We start from the raw sequence: 12165 nt of genomic DNA, 5'->3' as shown, positions 1-12165 counted from the left end.
CATACTGCAGATTTAGAATCAATTTTAACAAGGATTATGCTGAACCCTCTGCATTTTGTGCCCAACCATAATTTATTAATGTTACCAAAGATCCCTTTGATTGACATTCCCGAGCCGCAGATATCATTTTAAGGATTATTAGAAAATTGCCTCTGGTTGAAATTTTTGCAATGAGGAAGCCATGTTGCCCCTATACGTGTTTCACTCGTTTCATTTTTCTTCTTCCTGCGGGTTTCTTGACTGAAAACTTGGTACGGAAACTTTTGTTTTCTTCAGCCCCTTGGTTTATACTCCGTAGAATTTACAATCTTCTACTCCCTAGAGATATTTTGCATTCTTTTATAATCAGTAGAGATTACAATTTTCGTTACATTGTTATATTTCGTGGTATTAGTGTTCATTTGTTCGTGTACTTATCAAATTCCCTTAACTTAGATTTTCAGGGTGGCGAGAATCGATCCCTGGACCTCTGGCTTATAAGCCAAAGACGTTCGCCATTAGGCTAAACGACCACCTCTTTTCTTATCCAGACTGATTCGGATAATATGTAAATTTCGAATCTGCATGGTGTTTAAAAATGACAAACTGGTTTGACAGCCCCTATTTGCTGCATGATGGTGATTTTTTTGGTAAAATGGGTAAAATGTGTAAAATGATTTCGGTATCGATTTTTGGAAAGGGCGTGTACGCCAATTGTGTGCAAATCCAGTTACAAGCATACACGTATTAAACTTTCTATTTTACATCTAAAAATATTATTCTTTATCATTTTTTTTAATTCCAGTGTATTTCAATTTGATTTCTTTAAAAAAGGCGAATAGACTTTTTCCGAGTGTGCAATCACGATGCTCTTTGCGCCATCTTCATCCCGGGGCCAAAAGTATTTTTTAATTTTCACCTGGCGAGGTTTTTTCCCCTCTAAATTTCATCGCGCGAACAAAAAGGCTATAATATACAAAATGAGAAAACAAAAGGGTCAAAAAAACCAATTTATTCATTTTTCACGTAACAATCACGAAAAAAATGTATTTACCTATCGCGGAATGAAATCATGCTTATTTTCAAGGAGTTTATGTACTTAGTTAGGAAAACGATAAGATACAGTGAAATAGGCAATATATAATATTATTTTCTGAAACTGCAACTGCGTTTTTCTCAAAACAGAGGTCTTGGCGTATTGGCCCTTTTCAAAAATCGATACCGATTTATCAGTGTGGATAGACAAGTTGAAATCGAATATTGGCACCCCTGGTCAAAGGAATCAAGAATGATACCACTGATTTTTGCTCACCTTTTTCGCTTTCTACCATCCAGAAATTGCCTGACACGGGATACAATCGACGCCACCGACATACCGACCCACAGATACTGATTTCCGCAAACCACCGGGGAAAAACGGATCAAGATCCAGTAGTAGCAATAAACAGTTAGAAAACAATATGGGAATATAAACTAAATAGAAAACTTCTGGTTTGCTAGCTCTGGAAGATAGATCGTGCACACGGAAATGGAAGGGGACGATAGAATGACACTGATTTCTTACACGGGGCAATCCGGATTTCTTCGTCTTGCCGGTAGCACGAAGCCGACAACCCAGTCTCGATTGTCTTCCCTGTCTTTTGATGCGTCTTCTTCAACCAGCACAAAATTTCAATGGGATACCTCACTCTTTACCCACACGCCAGCAGACACAGCTAGCCCAACAAAATTAACACCATTTAAAGAATCCGTTTCCGGTACTTGTAGCACGGCTCCATTGCACTCGATACCGACTTATCAGAGGGTACTGTCGACCGGAACGATCCGTAATGTTCACGTCCGAATAAAACTGCTAGAAATTACTATTTTCAAAGAAAACGCGACGCGAAAAATGTTTCTTCTTTGCTTGGTAGCGGGATTTCGAGCTTACGGCGGCGGCAGCGAAACGAAAATGACGAGATCCGAGTCGCCAAAATGGGATCAATTTCGCCGCTGGCAGCCCCACACGATTAAGTCGGTAATTTCAAATTGGACTCTAGTTTTAAACTCTATTGACAAGTTTGCTTTAATATTCACAAGAAAGGATACATTTTTTGTATGTTCAAAAGTGAAACAGTGAAAACTGAAAACATTAAACTAAAACATATGTATATTAAATATTAATATTTATATGTTATAGGTACAAATACAAATTTTCACTTTAGAGATTAATCATCTGGATAAAAAAAATTAGAAAGGGTGTCATTTTTTAGCTCTGGTTTCGAAATAAAAGATCGAATGAATCGGTAATACCTATACAAATCTCGTTTGATTAGAAAAAAATTAAAATCGATTTTTGATTAAATTTTATAGTATATTAACCGAAATTACGGGAGTCTTGAAGTTACACGATTTTAGTTTCGGGCCATTTTAAAAGATTTTTACTCAAATTTGACTTCCAAAAAGCAAATGTGTACGCCTACGATGCGCGCATTAAAAAATTCAACCCAACAAAAATAATAAAAATAAATTACATTCAACCGGCATGTCGAACATTTTGTGAAAATAAATTCCGTGAGTTGAAAGGGATTAACACGTTTAACGAAATTGAAATTACAGTATTGCAACGAACATGCCACGTGAAATCGTCACGTTCCAGTTGGGCAATTATTCCAACTACATCGGCACCCACTGGTGGAACATTCAGGAAGCGGGCTTCAACTACGACCCGAATGCAGAACCATCCGAAATCGACCACGATGTTTTGTTTCGCGAGGGACAAACAGCCAACCGGCAAACGACTTTTACACCTCGATTGCTGCTGCTAGATTTGAAAGGAACCCTCAAGTTTATGCCCGAGGATGGGGACCTCTACAGCGACGGGAACAAAGGTAGATTTTTGGATCAGTTTCTCAAACTTAATTTATGCGCTATATCTTTAGAAATATCTAACATTTTCAGATGAGAACGATATTGTTCAAGCAATTGGGTGGGATCCGGTGAAAGTGGAGGTCATCCGAAAGGATCCGGTACAGAAATGTAAATTTCAAAAGGATTTGACGGTCGACGGTCAGGAAATAGCTGAAGATGAGGAAGAGGATTACAATTTGAAGGATACGGTTGAGGATTGGATTGACTTCAGCTATACTCGATATCACCCCCGGAGTATGAATATAGTTCGAGAGTACAGTCACTCGAATGAGGAAAATCAGTTTGATACGATCACCAATGGAATGGAAGTGTGGGAAAAATTCGAATTCCAGGACGAGTTTACAGATAAAATACGTCAATACGTAGAGGAGTGTGATGCATGTCAAGGTTTTCAGACGATATTTGATTGCATTGATGGTTTTGCAGGGATTGGAGTCAAAACTTTGTTGCACTTACAGGACGAGTATGGAAAGACAAGCCTTGCATTTCCCACGATTCCTCCTCATGTAGTCAACTATAAAAATGCTGACAATGTCATGGGTGCCTCCATAAGGGTTGTTAATACAGCATTAGCTGTTTCCAGTTTGATCGAGTGTTGTTCGCTTTTCGTTCCACTATCGACCATGGGTCGCTGTTGGCGTGATTTGGATAAACCACGAAAACTACCATTCACATCGTACGAAGAAAGTAATCTGTACCATACGTCAGCCTTAATAGCAAGTTTTCTGGAAACTATATCTTTGCGATATCGATTAAAAAATCCAACACCCAGCAATTATCTTTCGAGTCTTTGCGGCGAAATGACGGTATATGGTAGATCCATGGCTGCTGGTGCAATGGCATTGCCAATACCTATGAGCACCACCGAAGATCTGATTGATTTTCTAGACAAAGCAGAGGAACCACTTGTTACATCGCTGACGCCAAATTGCACAATTGGAACAAACTACGTCACGCAGTCTATATCGATTCGGGGAATACCACGAAATCGTTTGAAAAGACCACCGACAGTCAAATCCGCTCAACGACAGCAACGAATGGCCGCCTATCGATGTGATACGATTAGCGAAATGGTTCAACTGTACTATCAGTGTCAGTTTCACGCAAGTATGGCTCACGTGACTGCTTGCTCGACTCCGATGAATGTGCGGCTACCATTTCCGGTTGAAATTTTCGACTCTCGAGTTGGATTCGATGGTTTTCTGAGTGAAATTGATCTTGGAATCAAACAGAGTATGATATTTTTTAACAGTGTAATGAATTTTGTAGTTTACTAGATTTTTGTATTTTTAGAAATCAATTCGGCACCTGTCCTGGCCAGTTTGCAATCTTCGGGCACTTTAGCAGACACGTTGGATAGTCTGCATCGGGAGGTCAATCGTATAAAAATTGCTAAAATACCTCGTTATTACGAAAGCGGCCTAGAACGTGAGAATTATTTGGAGAACCTCGAACAGTTGATCTCGTTCAAGGAAAGGTACGAAGACAATTACGATATTTAATAGAACTTATTAGCTTCTCTCAAACCAACAAAAACTATTAGAGAAAGCCTTGCTTTTATTTAGAAGAAAATCTTCGAACTTATGACTTCAAAGGGTGAGAATATCGTAAATGGTCATTTAAAAAAGTTTCTCACAATAATGCAGTATAATCTTTGTCAGAGATTTTCAATCGGGTCTTTCGATAGAATCGGCATCTGTCCATTTCTACTCCCATCAACTGAATCACTCGTTCTGATTCCTCGATCCTATACAGCAGATGCTTGCGCATTTCGACGGTTTGCAGATTTGGAAATCCCTCAGCAATAACCTCTTCAAACGGATAGCGTTTGATCGGCGGAATCACTTCGGTTTGTGTGAGCTGCAAAACATAACATATTTAGCTTTTTTTTATTCAAAACTTGGAGGGACCTCTGATTTGTGTTTACCGAATCTAGATCCATAATCAAACGAGTAACGCGTTGGCAAGGCGGAATTTTATGATTCATATTTAGGCCTATAAATTTAAGTGTCAAGTCCTTCAAGTTTTCCAATTGGTTCAAGTTTCGGAAAACTGATGCATCAATTATGGCCTGCCAAAAAAAATGTTGATAATCGCAAATCATTCGAACAAGTATCAGAAATACGAGAATACTTACCCAGTCTACTAGTGCCAGTTTATGCAGGTGCTTTAGGTGTCTGCATATGGATGGTACTATATCCGTTTGATTGAAGTTGCTTATACCAAAACGGAATCGATCAAGCAATTCTAGTATGGTCAAGTTGGGCATTTTACGATGAAGTTGCTCGAAGAAAGCATCAGCTGTATTGATGCGGATGGACAAACACGTTAAACGATTCAAGGACACAAAACAACCTGCACCTATAACCATCGATGGCTCAACGGTAATTTTGTGCAAAATTAATTGGTGTAAAAGTGGAAGTTTTGATAACATCATAAACATGTCCTGAGGAACTTCGTTGGCGTCCACACTTACGATCTTTAACAGTGTACAATTTTCAACTAGAATTTTGATCGTATTTTTTGTTATCGAATTGTTGAAGAGGCTTATCTCCGTAAGTCGCTTGAGATCAACAAAAAAGTTATCAACTACGCTGCTCACAAATGAATTGTCAATTGGATAGAGAAGTCGAAATTTTCTAAGACAAGGATAGTGATCCTGACAGAATTCCAGCTGGCTGCGCTCGAGAAAACGTGCATCCACAGAAATACTAGCCAGTTGAGCTCTATAGCGTCTCAAAAGCTGTGGATAGTCATCATGGCCATCTTCCAAGGGTATTCCTAGATTACACACATTTGGAGCTACTATACTCCAATCAATCCAAGCTTTTTCCAAGCAGCGACTGTATAAGCAAAGCGTTTTTAGTTTTTCCAGCTTTGGCAGCACCAACGATTGATAATCATCTATCTCCAGTATGGTTTTGATTCTCAATTCTTTTACATTGATTAAGTTGCTCAGTAAATGTATGAAGTATTCAAACGAAACTTCAGTATGTAATAGACGAGCATCCGGATCTTGCTCTATGCTGAGGTACTCTAAACTGTCTTGAAAATAGTTCAGTACATTTATCAAATGACCATCATCGTCGCTTGCAAACTTCAATACAATGTTCCTATAGCCGCGTGAGCTATTCTTCAGCACATTCCAATATTCCAGAGCAGAAAGTTGTGCACAATTGACTTCCAACACCACATCCCCCAAAGCTGCTTTCGAAAATGTATACTGAGACCATTTTTCACTCACAAGCGATGCGGCCTTCCGGTCTTCTACATCCAGATAGGATATTATATTCTCAAATATCTATTGAGGAGATTTTTTTTTAGAAAAAAAGGGTTCTATGGAGCATATTCCAATACCAATCTACTCACCTCAACCGGAAAATCGTCTATTGACAGTGCTTCATCATCGCTATCTGGGCACATAACGATTATAAAATCAGTGCAGTTTATTGTGTCTTGAAGGTCTTGAACTGCTACGAAGGTAGATCCTTTTTAATTCGAAGCCCCATGCGCCAAGTGCATTTTGCAGCTAAAGTACATTTATGGCATAATTAAACCATTGCATCGCTATGCGCATGTGCTGTCCTATTAAGCAGTAACAGGTGTTGTTAAATTGTTAAGATTGTTTCTTTTAAAAAAAACACAAAGGATGCTTTGTAGGCATTTGTTTAAAATGTTTCAATAAAAGACATTTTCAAATACCTGCATAAGTAATTATAACGCCATCTATTAATCAGAGCTACCCTAATGTTTTGTATACAATATGCGCCTTCTCAAGCATTTTTTAGATTTAAATCATTTGAAAGCATTTTATCAATTTCGATTTACTTACTCTTCCAATGCATGATCGTTATCTGAAATTGCTATAAAATGGTCCTTTTTACTTATACTTGAGGCTTGAAAGTTTACCATAAAAATGAACCGACAATATGAAGTTATATGAACATGTTTTTGTGTCTTCACTAAAGATTGTAGCACCCGTCCCTAGATGTCACCATTGTATACATCCGGAAATTTTACACAGATGGTGTATTTATGATCCTGCATACCAAGTTTCGCACCCGTTCTCCCGTACAGCAATACGGATTTCACGTTTGAGATGAAGATTCGTATTGTTGTTCAGCGAGAGATCTGGCGTGACACGCAAACGCAAATCGGACTTTTCTGATCCGGGTCTCGATGTCTTTTTTGGTACCACCATCAAGTGTTATCTGGCCACCAAGATACTGGAAGCACTTCACTTTCTCGGACTTGTTGCCCAGCTATCATGAATCTGGAGGGATTTCCTGTGTTAATCCTGTGACATTGACTTTGAGACCTGTTGCCTATTGGAGCTTCCGATGAGATCGTCGAGTTTGCTCTGTAAGTCTTGTTGTCTTTGGTCGAGCAAAACAATATCGTCAGCCAGGTCAAGATTTCATGTCTTTGATTGCCGCTTCTATTTCAGCCAGCGAGGGTGCTTCCGAGTTTACGCCATTAAAATACTATACGACTTCATGAAAAACGTATCCACGATTTGAATATAAAATACACAGAAAACGTTAATTACTCTCTCAGCGTGTAAACAGATTTTGACACATCAGCTAGAAATTAGCCATCATCGAAAATAGCAGGAGAGAGTTTGCAGTGGCATCGTAGTAGTTTTTCTCGGTCTGTTTATTGCAATTTGTCGCAAATCGGTGCTTAAAATATTGATCAAACGATCAAATGGAGAATAAACTGGAAGCTATCGGTATTGCTGGTCACAATTAGTAATGTGAACGATCAAAAAACTACGGCTATTTGCTGACGGAATTTGAAAACGGATTTGGGATCTGCTGCAAAAAAAAGAACACAATCCTGGTAAGAAGAGGTTGTGGTACGAAAGAACGAAAACTGAAAGAGCAGCATCGGGAGAAAGTACATTACGCAGAAAGAAACGAGATAGCTTTTTTTACTCCCACTTATCTGTTTACTTTTCATCCACAGGGCATTTTTACCAGCTGTTCCTGCCAGGTCACCATCGTAGATATCAACTACACCTGTGGCTAAAAAGATGGCTCTCAAGAAGGTTAAAGGCAATTTCGAGCGGATGTTTGATAAAAATCTCACAGATTTGGTCCGCGGAATACGAAACAATAAAGATAATGAGGCCAAATACATCGCCCAATGTATGGAGGAAATTAAACAGGAACTCCGCCAGGACAATGTTAACGTTAAAGCCAATGCTGTGGCCAAATTGACTTACCTTCAGATGTGCGGTTATGACATATCCTGGGCTGGTTTCAACATCATAGAGGTGATGAGCTCAAACAGGTTTACCTGTAAAAGGATAGGTTATCTGGCCGCCAGCCAGTGCTTCCACCCGGATAGCGAACTACTGATGTTGACCACCAATATGGTCCGAAAAGACCTCAGCTCAACGAATCAGTTCGATGCGGGGGTTGCCCTGTCGGGGTTGAGTTGTTTCATATCGACCGACCTTTCAAGGGATCTGGCAAACGATATAATGACTTTGGTAAGCTTAACTTTCAATGAGAACTGTGGGCGTGGGCAAATAATCTTCAACAATGCGTTACTTTCAGATGAGTTCAACTCGACCGTATCTACGCATGAAAGCCGTCCTTATGATGTACAAAGTGTTCTTGCGCTATCCGGAAGCACTCCGGCCGGCCTTCCCTAAGCTTAAGGAGAAATTAGAGGATCCAGATCCGGGAGTGCAGTCTGCTGCAGTCAATGTCATTTGTGAGCTTGCCCGGAAGAATCCGAAGAACTATCTGTCGTTGGCACCAATTTTTTTCAAGCTCATGACTACATCGACCAACAATTGGATGTTGATAAAAATTATCAAACTGGTAAGTTTTCACAAATTTCAGTTTTGAGACACGCCACTTCATGCGGTTTATCGTTTCCCACTCAGTTCGCGAGTCTGACGGCAATCGAACCGGCTCTGGGAAAAAAACTTACTCATCCTCTGATTGAGCTCATTTCAAGGTTTTTTGATTTTATTTACGTTATGACTACCCAATGGTATCGACTAGATTGTTTTAAACTAAAATTTATAGGCTATAGTCAGTTTCATTTGATATTTTCAAGATATTATTTTCACAAAAAAACCACATGTTTTACTTTTAAAATTTAAAAAATATGAAAATTTTGGTTATTTGTTCTTGCCTGCAGCTAGAGTTTGGAGGAAAAATGATTTGGTTCCTCGAGGAGGCATCCATTACTCATATCATTCTATGTTTCTAATGAGTTTTGGTTTAAGAAATAACGATACTGCCATCTAATGAATGTACCGAATCTTTAGCAGGGCGCCTATTATAGTAACAAATTATTGAAAAAACGAGAAAGAACGCTCCGAAGTTACTTTATTGTAGCGACCTCTTTTGTTCGGTATGATAATTTTTGACAGTGGAGCTTATGCCATTTTTCTGTAATTTCAACACTCATTTTGGTAACTAGCTTTGTAATTTAATTTATTAAAAGCTGATGCCACTAAATGATTGCTTATATTTATGACATCTCAATATGTGGAACCTCGTTTGTTCAAAAGTGTAACCAAACAAATTTAAAATCGTAGAAACACGAATTGACGCTAGAATATTCATTCCCAGCAAAAATATCAAAATGTTATTTAAGAGATCGTATTTATTTTAGAAATAACGCTACACACTATCATGCAGTAATTACCTACATTCAAAATCATTTGTTTTCCAGTTTGGTGCTTTGACTCCGCTAGAACCTCGTTTAGGCAAGAAACTCATTGAACCGTTGACCAATCTGATCCATAGGCAAGTAATATTTCTATGCTAGTTTTCGTAACCACATCTTCCTAGAAAGTAGTTGTTATTACGCTAGAATGGAACTATTGCTGTTCTCAAAATAATTTATTTTTTATTCTATCAAACCGCAGCACATCGGCTATGAGTCTGCTTTATGAATGCATCAACACCGTAATTGCGGTACTGATCAGCATCAGCAGTGGTATGCCCAACCATAGTGCTTCCATACAATTGTGCGTCCAAAAATTACGTATACTGATCGAAGACTCAGACCAAAATTGTAAGACCATACTGCCAAAATCATTTTCTGGAACGCATTATCTAACAAGCATTATATAATTTCAGTGAAGTACCTCGGTCTGCTGGCAATGTCAAAAATTCTCAAGACTCATCCAAAAAGTGTGCAAACACATAAGGATCTGATTCTGGCCTGTCTCGATGATAAGGATGAATCAATCAGATTGCGGGCACTTGATTTGTTGTATGGCATGGTAAGTAAGAAAAACCTCATGGAAATTGTTCGTCGATTATTGGGGCACATGGAGCGCGCCGAAGGTTCTGCCTATCGGGATGAGTTGTTGTATAAGGTTATCGAGATTTGCTCGCAAGGATCGTATCAATACGTCACCAACTTTGAATGGTATCTCACAGTGTTGGTAGAACTTATCCAGCTGGAATCTGGTTCGAAACATGGCAAAGTGATTGCTAGCCAGCTATTGGATGTGGCAATTCGTGTTCAGGCAGTTCGAACGTTTGCTGTAAACGAAATGTCCGGTTTGCTTTCCACTTACCCGATATCTACTCAGAACAGTACTATGCATGAAGTGCTGTATGCCGCGGCTTGGATTGTGGGAGAATTTGGCAGCCACTTGGACAATCCTGAAGAAACTTTAGCTATACTGGTTCAGCCCCGTCAGGTGCCAGGCCATATTCAAGCAGTCTACGTACAGAATGCTGCTAAACTTTTCGCTAATCTGGTGCATGATTGTCTCGAAGAAGATAACTTTAACGATATAAGAAAATATTGTGATTTGCTCTTGGAAGGTTTACCGATATATCTTAGTTCCGGTGATATTGAAGTTCAGGAAAGAGCCAGTTCAGCCTTCATGATGGTCCAATTACTGAAAAGTCGGCTTAACGGAACTGGTGTTAATGGAACAACGACAGATATACTGACGGATATCAACAGTGATGCTGTGAGCGGAAATGAAGTTCTTGGAAAACCATCCATTCCACCTGAAGTGTCTGACCTGATTCGCGAGTTCAAAGAACTCTTTGTGGGGGATCTAAATCCTGTTGCACCGAAAGCACAGCGAAAAGTTCAGCTTCCTGAAGGGCTGGACCTAGATGAATGGATAAATAGTCCTCCTACTGAGAGTAGCGATTCGAGTGAAGATGAAAAGTTCTCTTTGTTCGGGGGCAGCGGTACCTTAGAGGAGCGCGAAACCAACGGAGAACATCGCACCTATCGAAAGGTGGAACACACTGCCGAAGAGCTCGAAAAAGTAAGAAGCCACTATCAAATTTTATACATATGCTTAAGGTTTAATTTGTTTCTTATCTTAATAGATCCGTGAGGCAAGAATTTTGGAGCAAACAAACAATCCGAACTATCTGAAACCTACCAAAAAGAAAAGCTCTACAGACTTTTCAGCCGGTACTGCAGACAACTACGAAGATATTCCGATTGCGGAAATTGCACTCGATGTGCCTCTTCAGATACATTGTAAGTTTATCGCATGGATTATTATTTTTTCAACAATACTCACCCATAATATTTTCGTCTGGCAGCCAAAAGATCTGACAAATATCTCATGGAGCAGCAACAACTTCAAAAGTCGAGCAAAAGTAGCAAAAAATCCAGCAAAAAATCGAAACGTCATAAGAAATCTAACAAACACAGCTATGTTGAAAGCGAATCAGATAGTGATGGTAAGTAATAACTGCGTACATCTTACATGGCAAATGCTTACCTTTTTTCGATATCTCCAGATCCGAAACCATTGCATGTGGTAAATACCGTGGTAGAGATACCGGAAGGAGCAATTCTATCCGATACGGAAGATAAAACCAATGACGACCTGGAAGATCCCCATCGGGCATTAGACATTGATTTGGATGTGTAAGTATTTGATTCAACAGTTGAACTCCATCAAAGAGCCTTAAATGGTAGTATTATGTTTGGAACACTTGTTATAATATAGGTACATTAATTCCATTTTGTTTAAGGGTTATATGATCAGGTTAAACTCAGTGACCATCAGTAGTTTAACGTGATTGATCACTTATGTTACAAGCAGTATTACTCATTTTTACAACATTGTATATGAAACATTCACAAATATATAACATTCAAAAGACAACAACTTTAAGCTTCAGAGTTGAATAATACCCAAGAGGCTTCAAATTGAAAAAAAAAAACAAATTGATTAGTGAAAAAAAAGTTCAATTGAATGATAATTTTTTTTCTGCAGTCCACTGGAATACGAGGGCTCAAGGCATCGTACGGCGA

General features: G+C 39.0%; 4 protein-coding genes across 5 annotated transcripts in view; 2 read left to right on the top strand and 2 right to left on the bottom strand.

Annotated features, from left to right (window-relative positions):
* LOC129751609 (sentrin-specific protease 1-like) overlaps positions 1-1934 on the bottom strand; it is a 45459-nt gene extending 43525 nt beyond the window's left edge. Inside the window, exons 1-2 of one of the 2 annotated variants that reach the window (XM_055747210.1) lie at positions 1544-1934; positions 1292-1368 (exon numbers count right to left, since the gene is read on the bottom strand). In XM_055747210.1, the coding sequence (XP_055603185.1) occupies positions 1292-1353 (62 nt within the window). In that variant the 5' untranslated portion in view covers positions 1354-1368; positions 1544-1934. Of the gene's footprint in view, positions 1-1291 lie in introns of both variants that reach the window. The other variant, XM_055747218.1, reaches the window with a different exon arrangement.
* A 497-nt stretch (positions 1935-2431) lies between these two features.
* LOC129752872 (protein misato) lies at positions 2432-4428 on the top strand. Its single transcript, XM_055748662.1, has 3 exons — positions 2432-2849; positions 2920-4122; positions 4183-4428. The coding sequence occupies exons 1-3, from the start codon at positions 2591-2593 to the stop codon at positions 4389-4391; spliced, it is 1671 nt and encodes a 556-aa protein (XP_055604637.1). The 5' UTR covers positions 2432-2590; the 3' UTR covers positions 4392-4428.
* On the bottom strand, positions 4198-6726 carry LOC129752882 (uncharacterized). Its single transcript, XM_055748672.1, has 5 exons — positions 6592-6726; positions 6259-6474; positions 5027-6190; positions 4817-4960; positions 4198-4749 (listed from the first exon to the last, which is right to left on the bottom strand). The coding sequence occupies exons 2-5, from the start codon at positions 6310-6312 to the stop codon at positions 4522-4524; spliced, it is 1590 nt and encodes a 529-aa protein (XP_055604647.1). The 5' UTR covers positions 6313-6474; positions 6592-6726; the 3' UTR covers positions 4198-4521.
* Positions 6727-7458: 732 nt separating this feature from the next.
* LOC129737579 (AP-3 complex subunit delta) overlaps positions 7459-12165 on the top strand; it is a 5733-nt gene continuing 1026 nt past the window's right edge. Inside the window, exons 1-10 of the mRNA XM_055728739.1 lie at positions 7459-7731; positions 7858-8386; positions 8454-8723; positions 9589-9662; positions 9785-9933; positions 9999-11158; positions 11223-11379; positions 11445-11585; positions 11646-11775; positions 12128-12161. Of these exons, the coding sequence (XP_055584714.1) occupies positions 7925-8386; positions 8454-8723; positions 9589-9662; positions 9785-9933; positions 9999-11158; positions 11223-11379; positions 11445-11585; positions 11646-11775; positions 12128-12161 (2577 nt within the window). The 5' untranslated portion in view covers positions 7459-7731; positions 7858-7924. The remainder of the gene's footprint in view (positions 7732-7857; positions 8387-8453; positions 8724-9588; positions 9663-9784; positions 9934-9998; positions 11159-11222; positions 11380-11444; positions 11586-11645; positions 11776-12127; positions 12162-12165) is intronic.

Source organism: Uranotaenia lowii, chromosome 1, assembly GCF_029784155.1.
Source record: "Uranotaenia lowii strain MFRU-FL chromosome 1, ASM2978415v1, whole genome shotgun sequence".
Classification (NCBI taxonomy): Eukaryota; Metazoa; Arthropoda; class Insecta; order Diptera; family Culicidae; genus Uranotaenia; species Uranotaenia lowii.
This window is presented reverse-complemented; position numbering and strand designations above follow the sequence as displayed.

What these genes read in the sequence shown, in the direction of transcription:
- LOC129752872 (XM_055748662.1), top strand. Translation starts at nt 2,591, where the DNA reads ATGCCACGTGAAATCGTCACGTTCCAGTTGGGCAATTATTCCAACTAC. An exon ending in CTACAGCGACGGGAACAAAG is followed by an intron (nt 2,850 to 2,919) that starts GTAGATTTTTGG and finishes TAACATTTTCAG; the next exon opens with ATGAGAACGATATTGTTCAA. An exon ending in TGATCTTGGAATCAAACAGA is followed by an intron (nt 4,123 to 4,182) that starts GTATGATATTTT and finishes TTGTATTTTTAG; the next exon opens with AAATCAATTCGGCACCTGTC.
- LOC129752882 (XM_055748672.1), bottom strand. Translation starts at nt 6,312, where the DNA reads ATGTGCCCAGATAGCGATGATGAAGCACTGTCAATAGACGATTTTCCG. An exon ending in TAGACGATTTTCCGGTTGAG is followed by an intron (nt 6,191 to 6,258) that starts GTGAGTAGATTG and finishes TCTCCTCAATAG; the next exon opens with ATATTTGAGAATATAATATC. An exon ending in AACTGGCACTAGTAGACTGG is followed by an intron (nt 4,961 to 5,026) that starts GTAAGTATTCTC and finishes TTTTTTTGGCAG; the next exon opens with GCCATAATTGATGCATCAGT.